The following is a 17515-nucleotide window of genomic DNA, read 5'->3' as shown; positions in this document are numbered from 1 at the left end:
GCAAAAAGCCTCTGAAACATATCAGAGCCTCTACTGAATGCCGGCTTTCGGCTCACTTGTACTCCTCCATGCGGTTCATTCAGCCATTAAATATTAGTGCTGTACGCGTATGCAAGAATAAATAATAGCGGACAAAGCAGTTGTGCACCAGCAGGCTGGCTCTGCCCCTCTCAGTCTCACTGTTGCTGGAGCAGGTACAGAGAAGCACTAGTTGTAGTTTTTGAGCCCATGGTTAACCATCTGCCAAGTAGTCTTACCGGAGGAATAAATGATAACTTCTCTTCATAGTAATTATGAAGCAATCTGAGTGTCCCTTCATTCTTAATATTACCTGACATCATTTTGGTCAACTCCAATTGAAAATCAGTAAAGTTTTCCTTTATACATTAAAAATTTAGTGAGTAGAGTGGTTAACAGTCAAAGACCAGGCTTACACTAGTGACACTGGTAAGGAGCCACAGGAAATTGAAACTGTACAAATCCTTATTTGTGTCAGGAACGGCAGAGAGAGGGCCCAAATGCACAGTGCGGACGAGGATTATTGTTAACGAACAATGTTTATTGACCAAAACGTAGTCAGGTGATCCAGGTCAAAACGTGAAGAATAAGTTTAAGGCACAAAGGGAGCAGGCAAGATCAGGTCCAGTAAACATGCAGGGTTCGGTACACAGGTGAGCTCGGCAGAGGTACAGACTAGGGCTAGACAAAGACGTGGTCAGACAGTCGGGAACGATACCAAGATCTCCAGGCGTAGGTACAGACAGGGTGTATGCAGGAATCGGCGGTCAGGTTCAAACAGGATCATGCAACAGGTTAGCTATACGAGAACGCTGGAAAGTGGTCTTAGAAACTCAACAATCTGGCGGTTTGCTTGAGTGAATACTGGTGCTTAAATACTGAGGACTGATTACTAAATGAGGGGCAGGTGCGAGTAATGACAACCGGAACATGAAGCAAGAAATAACCAGATGGAAACAGAAACCGAAAGTACTACAAAATAAAACAAGAAACCGAAACGTGGCGAGTGAAACCAGAGTTCTTCAGAATAAAACAAAAACCCAGATCGTGACAGTACCCCCCCCTCTAGGGCGTCTACCACGACGCCCACGGAGGCCCCCCCCCCCAAACCAGGGCGGGCGGAGTGTGGTCTCAGGAGGAGGGACCGAATCCCACCCCGTCAAGGCATACAAGCAGGGTGGGCAGAGGGAGGACTGGAGGAGGGTCAAAACAAAAGTCCATTATGAGTCCACAACCAGAAACAGAGAGTCCATCTGAGTTTGTCCCCAATGGCCCCATGGGACCCAGAAACCCCCTCTTCTAGAGGGAGGTAGCAGGGGAGTCCGCCACGACGGCTGGCGCGGTCCGGGAGGGCGGAGCTGAGTCCAACCTCCTCCCGAAAGAGATGCTCTGGGGATCCCAGAGTCGCGGCGGAAGACGACAGCAGAGGCCGCGCCATCGTCGTGGCAGGAGGTTCCCCAGGCGAGCGGCCCCGACGACGGCGGAGCCGAGGCAGACGTGACCGCAGGAGGCAGCGCCACCCAACCGGCAGGAGGTGACGAGGGCGAGGCCACCAATCCGGCATACGAACCAGACACGAGGACAGACGTGGAGACGAGGCCGGAACCAGAGACGAGGACAGACGTGGAGACGAGGCCGGAACCAGAGACGAAGCAGGGACCAGAGACGAAGACAGACGTGGAGACGTGGCCGGGGCCGGACCACCAGGAACCGATGCAGGTGTGGCCGGAGCCGAGCCACCAGGAACCGATGCAGGCGTGGCCGGAGCCGAGCCAGCAGGAACCGATGCAGATGCGGCCGGGACCCAGCCACCAGGAGCAGAGACGAGCGTGTTTGGGACCGGGCCACCAGGAGCTGAGATGAGCGTGGCCGAGACCGGGCCACCAGGAGCTGAGACGAGCGTGGTTGGGACCGGGCCACCAGGAGCTGAGACGAGCGTGGCCGGGACCGGGCCACCAGGAGCTGAGATGAGCGTGGCCGGGACCGGGCCACCAGGAGCTGAGGCAGATGTGATCCGTGCCAGATCACCAGGAGCTAATGCAGATGTGATCCGTGCCAGATCACCAGGAGCTAATGCAGATGTGATCTGTGCCGGACCACAAGGAGCTGAGGCAGATGTGATCTGTGCCAGATCACCAGGGGCCGGGGTCAACACGGCAGACGTCGGACCACCAGGAGCTGCCTTTGCGAGTGTGGCCGGACCACCGGCGGCCGGTGCAGATGGATCACCGCAAAAACCTCCGGCACCCCCCGGAACGGCTCCTGCGCACAAAGGCACAGAAACAAAAGTCTCTGCAGGACCACCAGGAACTGCAGCAGGAACGGCAACAGGAACGACCCCTTCCTGGAGGCCGACAGGAACCGATAGTGGGGCGACCTCCTCCTGGAGGTCGGCAGGAACCGATGCTGGGGCGACCTCCTCCTGGAGATAGGCAGGAACCGATGCTGGGGCGACCTCCTCCTGGGGGTCGTCAGGAACCGATAGTGGGGCGACCTCCTCCTGGAGGTCGGCGGGGACTGCGGGAGGAACTTCAGCCGACGCGACCTCCTCCTGGAAGTCGGCGGGGACTGCGGGAGGAACTGCAGCCGGCGAGACCTCCTCCTGGAGGTCGGCGGGGACTGCGGGAGGAACTGCAGCCGGCGCGACCTCCTCCTGGAGGTTGGCGGGGACCGCGGGAGGAACTGCAGCCGGCGCGTCCCCCTCCTGGAGGTCGACAGGGACAGGAACTAGAACGGCGTCCTCGCGGTAGCCGACAGGAACAGGAACTAGAACAACCTCTACCGGGCCGACAGGAACAGGAACTAGAACGACCTCTACCGGGCCGACGGGAACTGGAACGACCTCTACCGGGCCGACGGGAACTGGAACGACCTCTACCGGGCCGACGGGAACTGGAACGACCTCTACCGGGCCGTCGGGAACTGGAACGGCGTCCTTACCGGAGCCTGATGCTCGTGGACTCCTCACTGGAGCCGGCAGGGCTGCTTACAGCTACCGAGCCCGGCTGGGCTAGACTCTGAACGTGACAGGTCTGGACTGGACTCTGAACGTGACAGGTCTGGAATGGACTCTGAACGTGACAGGTCTGGACCTGACTGAGACGCAGGATCTGGTGTTGCTGCTGGCTGCAGGCCTGGGAGGTGCAGGGCCTAACGCAGGGCAGGTTCCCTTAGGATGAGAGCGGCTGCCTCCTCAAACAGTTGTTCCCTCGTGCCCTGGTCTGCTGCCGAATCAACAGTGTTCATGAGGTGGGCAAAGAGGAACGCAACCGGGGGGGAACAGTGGAGGTGGATCCGCTGGGCGACGCCGTCTGGGATGCCTGCTATGGCCGTGGAACAGTCAACAGGGGAACCAAAAAAATCCTCTGCCGGGGAGGAGAGCTGGTCTCTGGACCCTGGACCCCGGAGCCGTGCCCTCGCCGACGTCGTCTGAGGCGCCTGCGACTGACCGTCGTTTGAGGCGCTGGGAGCGGCGCGGGCTGGGTGTCTGCAGCTGGGTCCAAGGGACGAACGGAGACGGTGGCGTTTGGAGCTTGGGCTGGGACCGTCGGAGCAGCGGCAGGAACGGAGACGTGAACCGCCGGAGCGATGACAGGAACAGGAACCTGACCTGCTGGAGCGGCGACAGGAGTGGAGACGTGAACCGCAGGAGCGGCGACAGGAGCAGCGACGGAGGCGCGACCAGACGGTGCACGCAGAGCGCGTGTCAAGTCCCTCCGCATCCGCAAGTCCCTCAAGTCCATCAAAAAACGCCTGCACTCCGGGGTACTCACGCCACCAGAACTCGTCCTTCAGTATTTCAATGGCCAGTTTCACTAGGCGGAGACGTGCCTCGACGCTGGGTGCTTTCGCATATTCGTTCGCTAGTCTCTGGAGATCTCCGCGGATATCCTCCAGTAAACTCGGGCAACAAAAATCCATTGCTCCGGTGCGTGGTACGTGCACGGGTCAAAACAAACAGAGAAAAAGAAAAAGGAAAAACAGTAACTGACCTGGGTGAAGGCTGGGCACTGGCTGGGTCCAAGTCTGGCCAGATTGTTCTGTCAGGAACGGCAGAGAGAGGGCCCAAATGCACAGTGCGGACGAGGATTATGGTTAACGAATAATGTTTATTGACCAAAACGTGGTCAGGCGATCCAGGTCAAAACGAGAAGAATAAGTTTAAGGCACAAAGGGAGCAGTAAACATGCAGGGTTCGGTACACAGGTGAGCTCGGCAGAGGTACAGACTAGGGCTAGACAAAGACGTGGTCAGACAGTCGGGAACGATACCAAGATCTCCAGGCGTAGGTACAGACAGGGTGTATGCAGGAATCGGCGGTCAGGTTCAAACAGGATCATGCAACAGGTTAGCTATAAGAGAACGCTGGAAAGTGGTCTTGGAAACTCAACAATCTGGCGGTTTGCTTGGGTGAATACTGGTGCTTAAATACTGAGGACTGAGTACTAAATGACGGGCAGGTGCGAGTAATGACAACCGGAACATGAAGCGAGAAATAACCAGATGGATCATCAGATCAGATGGATAGTTATTTATATCTTAACTTTTATATTATAAATCTGTCTCTCCCTTTGTCTTTTTTCCTTTCTCTAAACAGAGGCAGAACAGAGCAGCAGCCCTGGTCAAACAGGCATGGGCTCGGACCAGGAGGACAGTCGAACCGCCACCATGGGTACATTAAAGGAACATTTATTTGTTTTGGGCACAGATAAAAATAAAGACATATACGTATTCACATCTAGAATGCTTACAATTCTTGTTTAGAAGCTCATATTTGGCTTTGCCAACAATTCTATACTGTCAGATCTCAAGTCTTATACTAATCGTTGCTCTGATGTAAAGTTTACTAGTAATGTGACTATCAATACAATAAATTACAATAGAGCAGTAGAGACAGGTTCATAATTAGCATAATAACACAATCATAAATAATTTCCTAATAAATAATTGATAAGTGGTGCAGATCCACACAGTGGGTCAAATGCCTTCCTGCCCCTCCTCTTTTGCTGCCCTAACAAGATCATGATTCCACACAATGCGAAGTTAAAGCACCACACATTAAACACAGAAATAAAAAGAATAATGGAAACTTTATGACTGAATAGTAATCATGTCACAGACTTATAAGTATCTCATGTTTCCACAGATGGTCCAGAGTTCCAGGAGAGTTTTGTGACATCAGGAGTTTTCAGTGTCACTGAGTTGGTGCAAGTCTCAAGAAGTAGGCCTACACCACCATTACTTTTCACTCATTACTACTACTAAATTCAGCCTTTATCATAGGGCTTGAGTTACATAAAAATAATAAAAAGAGTGAGGGTTCTCCTTGTGTGTGTAGCTCCAGTAGTTACCGGAGTTGGACCAAGTTTCTCTATGGGGGAGCTCCAGGGTCATCTGGCCTATGACCTCAACCAGTCAGTCAACCAGCCAGTTGGAATTAGGCGATCGCTGGCCAGCACCTCGTCCAGCGGGTAACAGACACACAGAGTGTGAATTGTTATACATTTGCTGCTTTGTAATTAATCATGGTTTATTTGTTGTAGCAACAGGTTGAGTATAACTGACGTTAAATTCAAACATAACTGTAGGTAATGACTAAAAGACTCATTTGATGCCGCAGCAAGACAGCAAAATAACGCAGCTGCTGGCAAAATGCGGAGAAAACAAACCAAGCGAAAGACTGCGCCCTGATTTCTTCATATGTGCAATAAATATGAAACAAAGACAAGATTAACCTGCAAGTCATACAAAGTTCGTCTCGTGGTTTATAAATGCTACAGTGACAAATGAGAACATAAGAATGAAATACTGGTGTCCCGGATGTAGCAACAGTAACAAATTCTGTTTATCCATCATGTGAAGACTCTGCATTAAGTGCCGCTGTGTTAAAAGTTACTTTGTTACTTAATCTGTTCTGCCGCAATTGTCTGCTTGCTGCGCAATCATCTTGTTCGCTACATAGGGATGAACGGCGCCACCACAGAACAGCGCAACTTAACCGGTGCAGACACTAAATGTAACAGCAGCATTAAAATATGACAACATGGTTTTTAGTGGTTGTCACTGTTGCCTCCGAACTAGAAGGAGCCCAGGAGTCTCTGTGGAGTTTACACGTTCTCCTGTGTCCTCGTGGGTTTTCTCCCACGGTCAGGTTAATAGAGCTGCTGCAGATCTTCACATTGGAACAAAACTCAATGCTTGCTTTGTTTATTTATATTTTGTATATTGAAGTTTAAACTTAAATTTAAAACCTTCACTATACATGGCAACAAACGTGCTTCTGAATGTGATTCTGGTATGAAATATAAGTAGGCAGAACATTAATCCTGGATGGCTCCCATTCCACCATCCAAAGCACTACAGATCCTTTCTATGTCTTGATGTAAATAAGGTTTCATTTAACCGTAGGTTACACTATGTTACAGGTAGGTTACACTGTATATGGAGGTGCAACAATTCTGCAAGTGCCATACAAAATAATTATGTGATTGCAGTTTGATTTTATGTAAATGTTTCAGGAGACACAGCAGTATAAAAACCTCTAATCTTGACCTACAGAGACATCTATTTGATGTCTTACTGATGTCAAAGTGATATTAAATATACATATGTATCTATATATATGTATATATTTATATATAAAATTATTATTATTAAATGTCTTCTAAAACCAGGAAAAGGGGCTTGTGATTAGTGAAAGAAAATGGAATAAGTAAGCATGAGGATGTTATTAAAAAACCCAAAGATTTTACATTTTTTTGTGTTTTTATACGTCTTTAGGAGCAAACGCCGCAAGTCTGGCTCCATTGAGGAGGAACCTGACAGTCCAGCAGGGGAATATTACCACTCACCTTCCTCACCGGCCAGCAGCACTAGGAACTGGACAGATGACATGGAAGGAGGTAACACAATAATAAAGACTGTATCCAGTTTCTGGAAAAAAGACCTTCATAGTATACATGCTTTAAACACAAGCTTAAACAAGTATCCGCAGCCAGACCGAAATAGTGATTCGGTAGTTCATTAAAGGAATACTTGACTAGGCCAGGAAAGCAGCTGGACCAGACCAGTTTCCAATTGGGGTTGACTGAAAACATGTTAAGTAGTATTTAAGAATGAAGAGATGAGATTTAGTGAAATCACTAGTGCCAATATCTCATACTATCAGCAACTAAAGTTAATACTTGCAAAAAAATAAAAATACTTTTACACTGTAAGCCCAGATAAGTAAGAGTTAGCTTATAGCACATGTGTCAAGCTCCGGTCCTCCGGTGTCCCTGTTGGTTTTTCAGCTCTCTGTGCTAAATACCTTGATCAGGTGTGTTTCAGTTGGCTTTTCCAGTTTTTAATTGACTGAACACACCTGGTTATGGTAATCAGTAGGAGCTTGGGCAGGGACAGGTGGAAAACCAGCAGGGACAGTAGCCCTCGATGGCATCAGTTTGACACCCCTGACTTAAAGGTTTGAGGAAACCGGTTGGCTTAAAGATGTTGGGGATATGCGAGGAGCACAAATTATAATAATTGGATTTATAGCTCCTGATTAGAGATACCAATTATGTTTATAATTTAGATTCACAAATCTTGGTTATTAGCTTAAATATATATAACTATATGACAAATGTCTATAGTTTGGTAAGTGAAACACTTACTATTATTAATTTAATAATTATTAATTGAATTAACAATTACTTAATTTATGGGGCACCACCCTGTTACCAGGGACCAATAACCAATTTGGAATAGCCAATACAGTCTCATTTGTATTTAAGTTGGTTGAAGGATGAACTCCGTATGTGTGTGAACACTGAAGTATTTGAAAAAAATGATTGCTGATGATCATTACCCAGAAGGCTTAGTGCATCTGATCCACCTAAATGGTTCAAAGAAATGGATACGTTTTTATTTGACAATACACTACTGTAAGTTTTTTTTTTTTTTTTTTTTTTTTTTTTTGTTCTGTCCAGCAGTTAAGCAAGCAGCATATATTACGCTGAATGCCATATTGTGATGGACAGCTTTGCTTTAACAAGAAGAGTATATATAGAATATATATACTCTTCCTGATTTATGGTTTATTTAATGGTTTATTTAGCTAATCCAAAATGTGTGTGATGTTGCTGTGTTGGTGGACAGGTTAGGTTTCTGCTTTAGGGTGTGTATGCGGGAGGGTGGGGGGGGGGGGGGGATAAGGGGTGCAACCAGCTGCTGAAACCAAGCAAATCTGTTAAGTAAACAATCGGAGCAAAAAAATAAATAAATAAGAAGCATGGATGTACCTTAGGCTAACACATTCATAACTAAACAATTTTTGTACTGTGGTTTACCTTGGAGATTAATACTAATACCAATAATAGTGCTAAGGTATGTGCACATACTAATACAAACATATACATACAATATACATACATATGTGCATTATTATACATATCCCATACTACTTAATAAAAGTCATGACATACAACACCACAAATTCCATATTCACACATTATTCATATCGGTAGTGATAAGTATCAATAATACTTACAGTTGGATTTGGAAAGTGTCCCACTACAAGGTTAGTAAGGCTGTAGCTTATCATTATTCACCCAAAGGGTGAGGCAGACGTTGGTGCATGAACAATGCCACTTGTGGAAGCCAGGGTGATGTGAGGGGCTCCGCCACTACGCCCATCCAGCAAGCAGAGGAAGGAATCCTAGCAGCCAGGGAGCCCACACACCTTCAGTTCCAGGAGGGCAGGTGTTGCGACCCAAGCCGCCCACACAGAGCCCCCCAGGCAGAGCTGCAGCAGCCACAGAGACAGCACCCGAGGCCAGAGTGGGCCACCGGGGGTCAACGCTGTCCGCCCCATGAGAACCAGGGGCAAACACTCCCCCCGGCGGGAGGGTCGGCCTGAAAGAGTAGAGCCCGAGGACCCACGGTCCGTAGGGAGCCCGCCAGAAGATGCCCCCGCGCCCAGAGTGGGGCCCGCCCCCAGCCCACCACCTCCACACGGGCGGAGCGGGGCCTACCCCATCGGCCCGACCTCATCCCCTGGCGCTACAGCGGCCTGCAGCACAAGGCCAGCAATTGGTGGGGTCAGCAGAAAAGAGACCACCCAGGCAGACGATCATCGTACCCCGGGCGAAAAACCGGACCCCCCACACTTCAACCGCACCACAGGCATACCAACTCACACAAACACAGACGCATACACCCATCCACATGTGCAACACACATCATCACATCAACACACACACACACCATAGACTCTCTCACAACAAACTAGTCAATCATACGTGAACCAATGCACTCTCAGATACATTCTCCCACCCACACCATTCGCTTGATCACATTCGTGGGGAGGGTAGGTCTCCGGCCTGCCGTCCATGTGGCCCCAGGCAGGGACCGCAGCTCCTCCCGAGCCCCGACCAACCCCCCCAACCCGGGGGAGGCAGAGGGCAGTAGAAATAGGTACCCCAGAACCCTGCAACCCAGCTTGGACGTGAGTGTGTGGAACTAAAGTGCACTGAAGGTGGGTGACACCTCCAGGAGCACAACCGCTGGCTGACGGTGTGTCCCCCGGACAGTGCCCCCCCCTCGCCCTAAATGTCTTTTTGCAGTTAAAACTGGGTGGTGATCTCTCCATCAGGGCCAGTGGCCGAGGCCACAACTGGCCTGAGCCCCAGGCCCCAGTGAAAGAGCCCACCTCCGGCCCTAAATGTATGTGTATGTAGCTAAGTATGAGGAACTTTGGGAGATACCCAATTCTCCGGGGGGTCCAGCAGACAGAGCCATCAATGGGAAGTCTACTGGCCCCCCCGGAAGGAGCCCCCAGATTCCTGGACAAGTGTGTATGACTAATGCAATTAAAACTGCAGAGCATCCCACTTGGAAGGGACGGAACCACTTCCCAGTAGCCCTGGTCCCTCCATCAGCAGGACGCCCCTTGCAGACCTAAGTGGATGAATGCGGAGAAATGTAGTTGGGAAGCAGAGCACCAGGGTCCGCAGAGCCAGGTTCCCGACTGGCTCTGCTACCTATCCCACCACCCCCCACAACCCCCAGCCAGGAAGGGACAGCCGAGACCCAGGGACCGCAGTACTACTGCCCAGGCGCCACACGCAGCACAGCCAGAGCCATCCTCACCCTTCTTTCACACTTACCCATTCTCTCGCTCAAGTATGCCCATGCTCGCCCCGTGTAGTGTGACACTCAAACCCACACACATACTCTGCGGTTGTGCATTGAGGGCCAGCCTCCGCCCAGGGCCCAATGAAGGTTCTAGCCTAAGTAGTCCGCCAACCCCCCCTGCAACAGGCCCGAGCAGTTACCAGAGGGCGTCGGACCGCTAGGGCAGGCAGCGCCCCACCCGAGCAGGGGCAGCGCCCCAGGGGAGAGACACCCCTCCGGGCACAGGCAGGCACCCCCAGAGGGAGTCCCCCGGACGCAGGTTACCCAGGTCTCCACCCCCAGGTCCGCCCCCGCACACCGGCAGGGAGGCCCGCCTCCGGCTCCCCGGAGACAGGCACACGCCAACCCTCAAAATGGTCCCACCCCGGCACAGGGCCGCCGGTCCCAGCAGCCACCACACCCCCACCGCAGGGGACCCATGCGGCCAGCCCTGAGTCCACCAACCCGTCCCGGTTCCTTAGGCAGGCAGGCACCACCAACCACCAGTCACCCCCCCACCACTGTGCCAGACATGACGCAGCACCCGAGCCCCACGCATCCTTACCTGGAAATGGAATCAATCAGAGTATAGTTTTGGTCATTGATTTGATGAAGCAGACAATGTGTCTAAGGTGGTATAATCTAACAAGCTGTTCAGGTATTGAGTAATGCTTAATTTTTTTTTAGTTTTCCAGTTCATGAGGATGATTTTCTTTGCGACACAGAGGGCAGAAAGAAGTGTGTGTGATGAGTTTGTCTCTAGATCAAGCCCACTTAGATCTCCTAGAAGACAAAGTGCAGGGGCTGCTGGGATTGGACAGCTTAACTGGGTTGACAGGTGTTCACATACTCTTTGCCAAAATTGCTGCACAGGTGAGCATGACCAGAATGCATGTAGGAATCTATCTGCTGTGTTTATCTGTACAGTGAGGGCAAATATTTGAGTTTGTGAGACCCATTTGGAACATCCTTTGTCCTGTATAGTGAGTTCTATGAAGAATTTTGTATTGTATTAGTTGTAAATTTGTATTTTTTGTCATTCTGAATAAATTAGAACATATGTTATTCCAGAACGTCTAATTAGTGGTGATATTGAGATCAGCTTCCCATTTAGAGATCGGAAGGCTCACTGTCTGGTCTACATTGGAAATTAAGATATAGATTTTGGATACTGTCCTTTTCCCTGATATATCAATAAATCGCTCTATTACTGGTGGTGGTTGCATGTGGATGGCAGTATTCTTACTTTTTGCATTAAGTATTGACTTTAGTTGTTGGTATTCTAAGAAATTGGCGCTAGTGATTTCATAGTGAGACACTAGTTCTTCAAAAGAGGTAAACTTGTCTCTTGTGAAAACATGTTTCAGATGTGTTATCCCTTTGATATGCCAAGTTGGAAAGTGTATTGCCTTTTTGTTTTGTATGATGTCTGGATTGTTCCAGAGAGGTGTGTTTTGGCAAAGAGTAAGCGAAGACCCATTAATTTTAAGAAACTCCCACCAGGCTTGCAGAGATGCTTTTATGCTAATGTTCTGGTAACAACTATGATGTTTGATTTTGGTGCTGATAAAGGGCAGATCTACAACTTTAATATTTCCACAAAATGTTTGTTCAATGTCTATCCAGGAGGAGTCTGCTGGCATGGGTTTTATCCATTTGTGGACATGGTTCAGTCTATTGGCAAGAAAATAGTGGTGGTACTTACTACTGTAAGTTAACCTAACCTTACAATAGCATAAAGTCAATGACAAATAATAACAGTATAAACAGTATTTTGGTTTGAAATCAACATTTAACAATAGGGTTTAAGTAAACTTGTGGTAAACAGTTTTAAGCTGTAAATGTAAATAGATACAATAAATCTTGCTGAAAATGATGGCAAAAACCTGGTAAATAGCAACAGTATATTACCGTCACAGGCAAACAGTACAACACTATAATACTTAATGTTAATCAAAACAGAAACATAAGTAACTCTACTATTCACTATTTTGTAACCATCTGCTGAAAACAAACAAAATAATGAGGCAAAACAACAAGTTATAAACAAATAAATAAATAGAAAAAATAAATAATACACCTTAGGCAAACCATTCATGACTAAATAACTGCTGTACTGTTGTTAACTGTTAAATTAATATTAGTACATATAATAATGTTAAGGTGTGTGCATACAATCATACATTAACCTTTGCATATATATTATTACACATGATCACATAATACTTAATAATGGCCACAATATACAATATAGCAACTACCATAATCATCCATCCATCCATCTTCTATCTCACATCGTGGGGGGGCTGGAGCCTATCCCAACTGGCTATGGGCCAGTCAATCACAGGGCAACACATAGACAAACAACCATTCACACACGCACTCACACCTATGGGCAATGGAGAGAGGCCAATCAACCTAATGCATGTTATTGTATATTGTAAATATAATCTAAATATTGCACAGTTTTGCACAAATATGGCACAGAGCGAATGTCTGCACAACCACTGATGCAGTGGGTGAGTTATCAGTTGTGGTGTGGATGTGACGTTCTGCCTTCATGCCACTAGAGGCGCTCCTGGTTTTTGGTGTGGGTCATCACCCGAGTATTTCCTGTCTGTGTAATTAGTTGACCCACCTGGATGTATTTAAGTCATGCCTTTGGGTTCACCCATTGTCAGTGTGTACGCGGTCGTAGCTGGATGCTACACCAAGTTACAGGTTAAAGAGAGTTTTGCTGCAGAGGAGTTTTCTTCTCTTTCTCTTTCTTCTTTCTCTTTTGATGTCCTGTCCTTTCTGTCTTCTAAAGGTTTGTGAGTGTCTTGTGTTTTACTGTTCCATGTTTAAGTTGGTTTTGCCCGTTGTATCGGAGTGTTTTTAGTTAGCCTGTGTTAGACAGTGGTGTCTTTTAGTCCCTAGTCTTCTCCAGTGATTGTTTTGTGTTTCATGCTAGGATTTTGCCTGTAGTGTTACGGAGTGTTTATGTGATTAGTAGTGTTTGCCTGCATAGCAGTGATTTTTAGCTCTTGCATTTTTGTGTTAGAGCTGAGTCCTGCTTTGCAGTGGTTTTTGTATTAATAAATTGTTTTATGTTAAACTTAATATTCATGTGTTGGGTTGTGCATTTGGGGTCTTCCCTCTTCCTGTTTCCCTGCGTAATGCGTAATGGTTCAGCAGAGAGCCAAGTGTTTTTATTAGCGCGACCGAGTCGCAGCGTAGTGCCGGGTGCACGTAGACCACAGTGCCGTTTTCCTCTGCTCGGTGAGAGCGAGTATCTCCTCTCGGCTTCGTGAGAGCCGTAGATTCCCTGTTTAGAGCGGGTGTTGTCCTCCATCTTCACTGCATCTCCTTTCCTGTCCCCAGTCCCCTGTCAAGCCCCGCCGGTTCGGATCCGATGGGGGGAGTTTTATAATAAGGCCCTGTCAAGCCCCTGCAGTCGAAACCATACAGGGGGAGTTAATAACAGTGGAAGGTAGTTAACATTGTTGATTGTATAGTCTGATTGCTGCGGGTAGGAAAAATCTACAATATCTCTCCTTTACACAACGAGGGTGAAGTCTCCTACTGAAGCTGCTCTCCAGAGCAGTCCTCCAGTGGGTGAGAGTCCTGGTCCAGAATAGATGTGAGTTTGGCCAGGACCCTTCTCCCACCCACCTCCTGCATTGTGTCCAGAGTGCAGCCCAGGACGGAGCTGGACTTTTTCAGTCTCTTCTTGTCCCTCACCGTGATGCTGCTGCTGCAGCAGACCACACTGTACAGGATGGCTGATGCCACCACAGAGTCATTAAAGGTCTTCAGGAGTGGCCCCCTCACTCCAAAAGATTGCAGTCTTCTCAGGAGGTAGAGTCTGCTCTGACCCTTCTTGTACATTGCATGTTGTTGTGAGTCCAGTCCAGTTTATTGTTCAGATGTACATCAAGGCACTCATAAGAGTCCACTTTCTTCTGTTTTCTGGATGTGCATCTGTGGCATGACAGCAGAATGCCTTCGGAAAAAATTCACCACCATCTTCTTTGTTTTCCCTGCGTTGATCAGGAGGTATTTCCGCTGGCAACAGACAACACAACTGTCTGTGTTGTGTTGTAGAGGGTATAGAGGGAAGGGGGCCAGTACAGTCCCCTGAGGGGCCATCATACTGCAAGTCAGAGTGTCAGAAGTCAGACACATAGTTCCTGGCTCTCACAAACTGTGGCCTGTTTGTGAGGTAATCCATAATCTACTCCGTCAGATGGAGGACCACACCAGCTTCCAGTTTGTGTTGCAGAAGCACCGGCTGGATGGTGTTGAAGGCAGAGAAATCAAAACACATGATCCTCACAGTGCTGCCGGGCTTTTCCAGGTGAGAAAGAGCTCGGTGTAGGAGGAAGATGACGGCGTCCTCTACTCCTATTCCAGGTCAGTAGGCGAGCTTCAGTGGGTCCAGGTGGGTTCCCACTGTGGAGTGGAGTTGACCCAGGACCTGGCTTCATTAGATGGGACGTGAGAGCCACTTGTCTGAAGCTGCTGAGGTTCCTAGCATGCGGTGTCTTGGGTACTGGTACCATACAGTGGGTTTTCCAGAGCTGTGGTACCATCCTTAAATTGAGGCTTAGATTGAAGACATGCTCCATTACACCACACAGGTCGCCTGCGTAGGACTTCAGGAGTCTGGAGCTGATGTCGTCTGGTCCAGCTGCTTTCCTGGCCTTGATCGTCTTCACACTAGAATGTCCACAAAAGACTTTTTGGAGGACTGCTTACAAGGCAGTTGATTGACTACCTTGCTGTAGCTGACATCCTGTAAACGGCTGCCTTTGTTCTATAAACGGGGCTGTTACCTGCACACCACAGGGGGGGAGGCACGCTGAGCCACTGTGCGAACCTGTGTTTATCAGCCCTGTCACTGGCTGTGCTGTGGTCATCCAAACCCCCTCTCAGAGACATGAAAACACAGTACCAACATTGGTACTGTGGGGCCCAAAGTGTTCAGAAATGTAGGTGTGTGTGACACTGCATTCAGGTTTTGTGATGCTCAATCTCATGTCAACTGCATTCAGTGAAGCTGCTTCTCTCAAGTGGTGTAATGGGCCACATTGGAGTTCTGACTCTGTCTGTAAAAATTATTGTATGTTTTACTGTGGGGAAAAAGACTTAAAAGTAAAAAGAAGTCCCGATCTGTCAAAAAGGCAGCACAAAATTTTGTGCCTGCTTGTATTTAATGCATGTACATTGACTACGCTATACATGAAAACTCCTTCTACTTACCTGGACGTCTCCTGGGCTGTGCATGTGGGTACGCCATTTTAGTGATTATCGCAATTGTAACACCGTCCACACAGTAGTGTACAAACTGTCCCTCGGGCCTCCTTGCACAGGCAGGATAATATAAAGTTAAAATGAGGCAGAAAAAAGCCTACTACATGGATGTACAGGTACAACATGCTGGATGTTGTCTAAACCAACTTCACAGAACATGACCCTGATTATATGCGTGGTGTGAACAATTCACAACATCTATTCATCAATCTTTTTCTACGATGAGGCCTCTAGTGCATTACTTGTACAATTTGCTACCTTCTGGGGTTTATTATCAGTCTCATCTCCTCACTAAGGATTTGTCTACTGTCTAATTTTTAAAGTGAAGATCTAGTTTTCTTTATGACATGAATCTGTGTATGATCATATAGATTAACTGTGAGTAGTAATTCTATTTCTATTCCTGCAATCACAGATATATGGTATTCTTTCCAACAGTTGTTCAGGTTTACAGGCAAAATCTTCCAAAATATCTGACTTTACCTGCTACACAGTGGTCGTTTTTTGATGTGACAAGCTCAACATGTCAAAACGTCCTTAACATTATCTGATACAAATTATATAAGTAATTCATATATTAGCAGTATTTTAAGTTAATGTCACTTGTTTACACCTTTTATTTTGGGAGTAATAATAGGTACTTGATGTAAGCTATTTATATTGTATTTCATATCTTCAGTTAACTTCTTTGTATTTGAATGTGCATGTGTCTGGCCACCACAGACTCATAGAACATCCTCAGCATGGTGCTGCAGACGTTAAAGGACCTGAGATTCCTCAGGAAATATATCCTGCTTTGAACCTTCTTTCACATAGCTGAGGAGTTCCTTGTCCAGTCCAGTTTATTGTCTAAGTACACTCCCACGGAATTCAGCTGGAAAATATATATTAGTATATTGGTATTTGTACTCGGTCACAACCTCCACCTCTTCCTTTTTAACAGTGAGAGGGGTGACAGCACTCCCAGATTTCCTAAAGTCTATCACCAGCTCTTTAGTGTGAACTAATGTTCAGTTAGAGGTGGTTCTGCCCACACCAGTTCACAAAGCTGTCCACCACTCCCTGATACTCTGTGACGTCACCACCCTGGATACATCCTACAACTGCACGATGGAATCAGAGAACTTCTGGACATGACAGGAATCTGAGTTGTACCTAAAGTTGGAGGTGTACAGGGTGAAGAGGAAGGGAGATAAGACTGTCCCCTGTGGAGCACCTGGGCTGCAGACCACGGTGTCACACACAGTTCTACAGGCGGACATGCTGGGGGCCTATCGTGAGTAGCGGGGGGTTTAGAGGTCCAGCCTGGAATCTGTTAAAGAAGTTATTAAGTTTGTTGGCCCTGCCCACAGACCCCGGTGATGATCCTTTTGCCCCTCCACACTTCCCTGGTGTTGTTGTTCTGAAGTCTGTGTTCCAGTTACCCCCTGTGAGCCTCCTTCCCTTCCCTGATTTTGACTGACAACACTCCTGACCTAAATGCGGTAGGGTAAGTAAAAAGGTGGATTTAATGGCACCAGGTCGACGAAGCTGCGATTGTGCCCGGTCTAGAGAGCAATACCCGCATCTCTCCAAGGCAATCTTAAGTGTGTTTCGCTACACCACGGAGGAGTTGCGTCTTTACCAGCTCAAAAAAGGTGATGCTTTTCCCCCCTACACTGTAACGATGCCCGTCACAGTGAATGATTGGAGTGTTTTGCGCGGCAAAATAGCTGGATATCTGAGAAAGCTCTTTAAAAGAATGGACGAGGATGTATCCGACAATGAAGATGAGCCCGTTTAAGAAGAAGAGGCGAGACAGACAGGATAACAAGGAGCAGCGTCTGAGCGACGTTATTGATGTAGTTGACATGGAGGACCCCGTGTCTAAAATACTTGTTTGCTTCTGCCTTTTAAACTCTCTGTTCGACTACGGTGGAATGTCTGTGTAGCCCAATCAAACTGCATCCACCATCCCACAACACCCACACTGTCGCTGTGTGTGTGGAGATGTTTACATTTTCACACCTGCATCACTGGCGTCTGGCTATCAGAGAAGAAGTAGCGCTAA

General features: G+C 47.9%; 1 protein-coding gene across 9 annotated transcripts in view; it reads left to right on the top strand.

The window, feature by feature from the left end:
- The window catches only part of nfic (nuclear factor I/C), a 97977-nt gene that overhangs the window by 24563 nt on the left and 55899 nt on the right, over window positions 1-17515 (top strand). For all 9 annotated transcript variants that reach the window (XR_008694312.1, XM_029148326.3, XM_029148325.3 and 6 more), the window contains exons 5-8: window positions 4616-4690; window positions 5165-5239; window positions 5357-5489; window positions 6799-6920. Coding sequence is in view for 8 of the 9 variants with exons in the window: in XM_029148326.3 (XP_029004159.1) it covers window positions 4616-4690; window positions 5165-5239; window positions 5357-5489; window positions 6799-6920 (405 nt within the window). In the remaining variant the exon portion in view is untranslated. The remainder of the gene's footprint in view (window positions 1-4615; window positions 4691-5164; window positions 5240-5356; window positions 5490-6798; window positions 6921-17515) is intronic.

The sequence above is a fragment of the Betta splendens genome, chromosome 4 (genome assembly GCF_900634795.4).
Source record: "Betta splendens chromosome 4, fBetSpl5.4, whole genome shotgun sequence".
Classification (NCBI taxonomy): Eukaryota; Metazoa; Chordata; class Actinopteri; order Anabantiformes; family Osphronemidae; genus Betta; species Betta splendens.
Note: the sequence above shows the minus strand (reverse complement) of the source record. Positions and strands in the feature narration are given on the sequence as shown.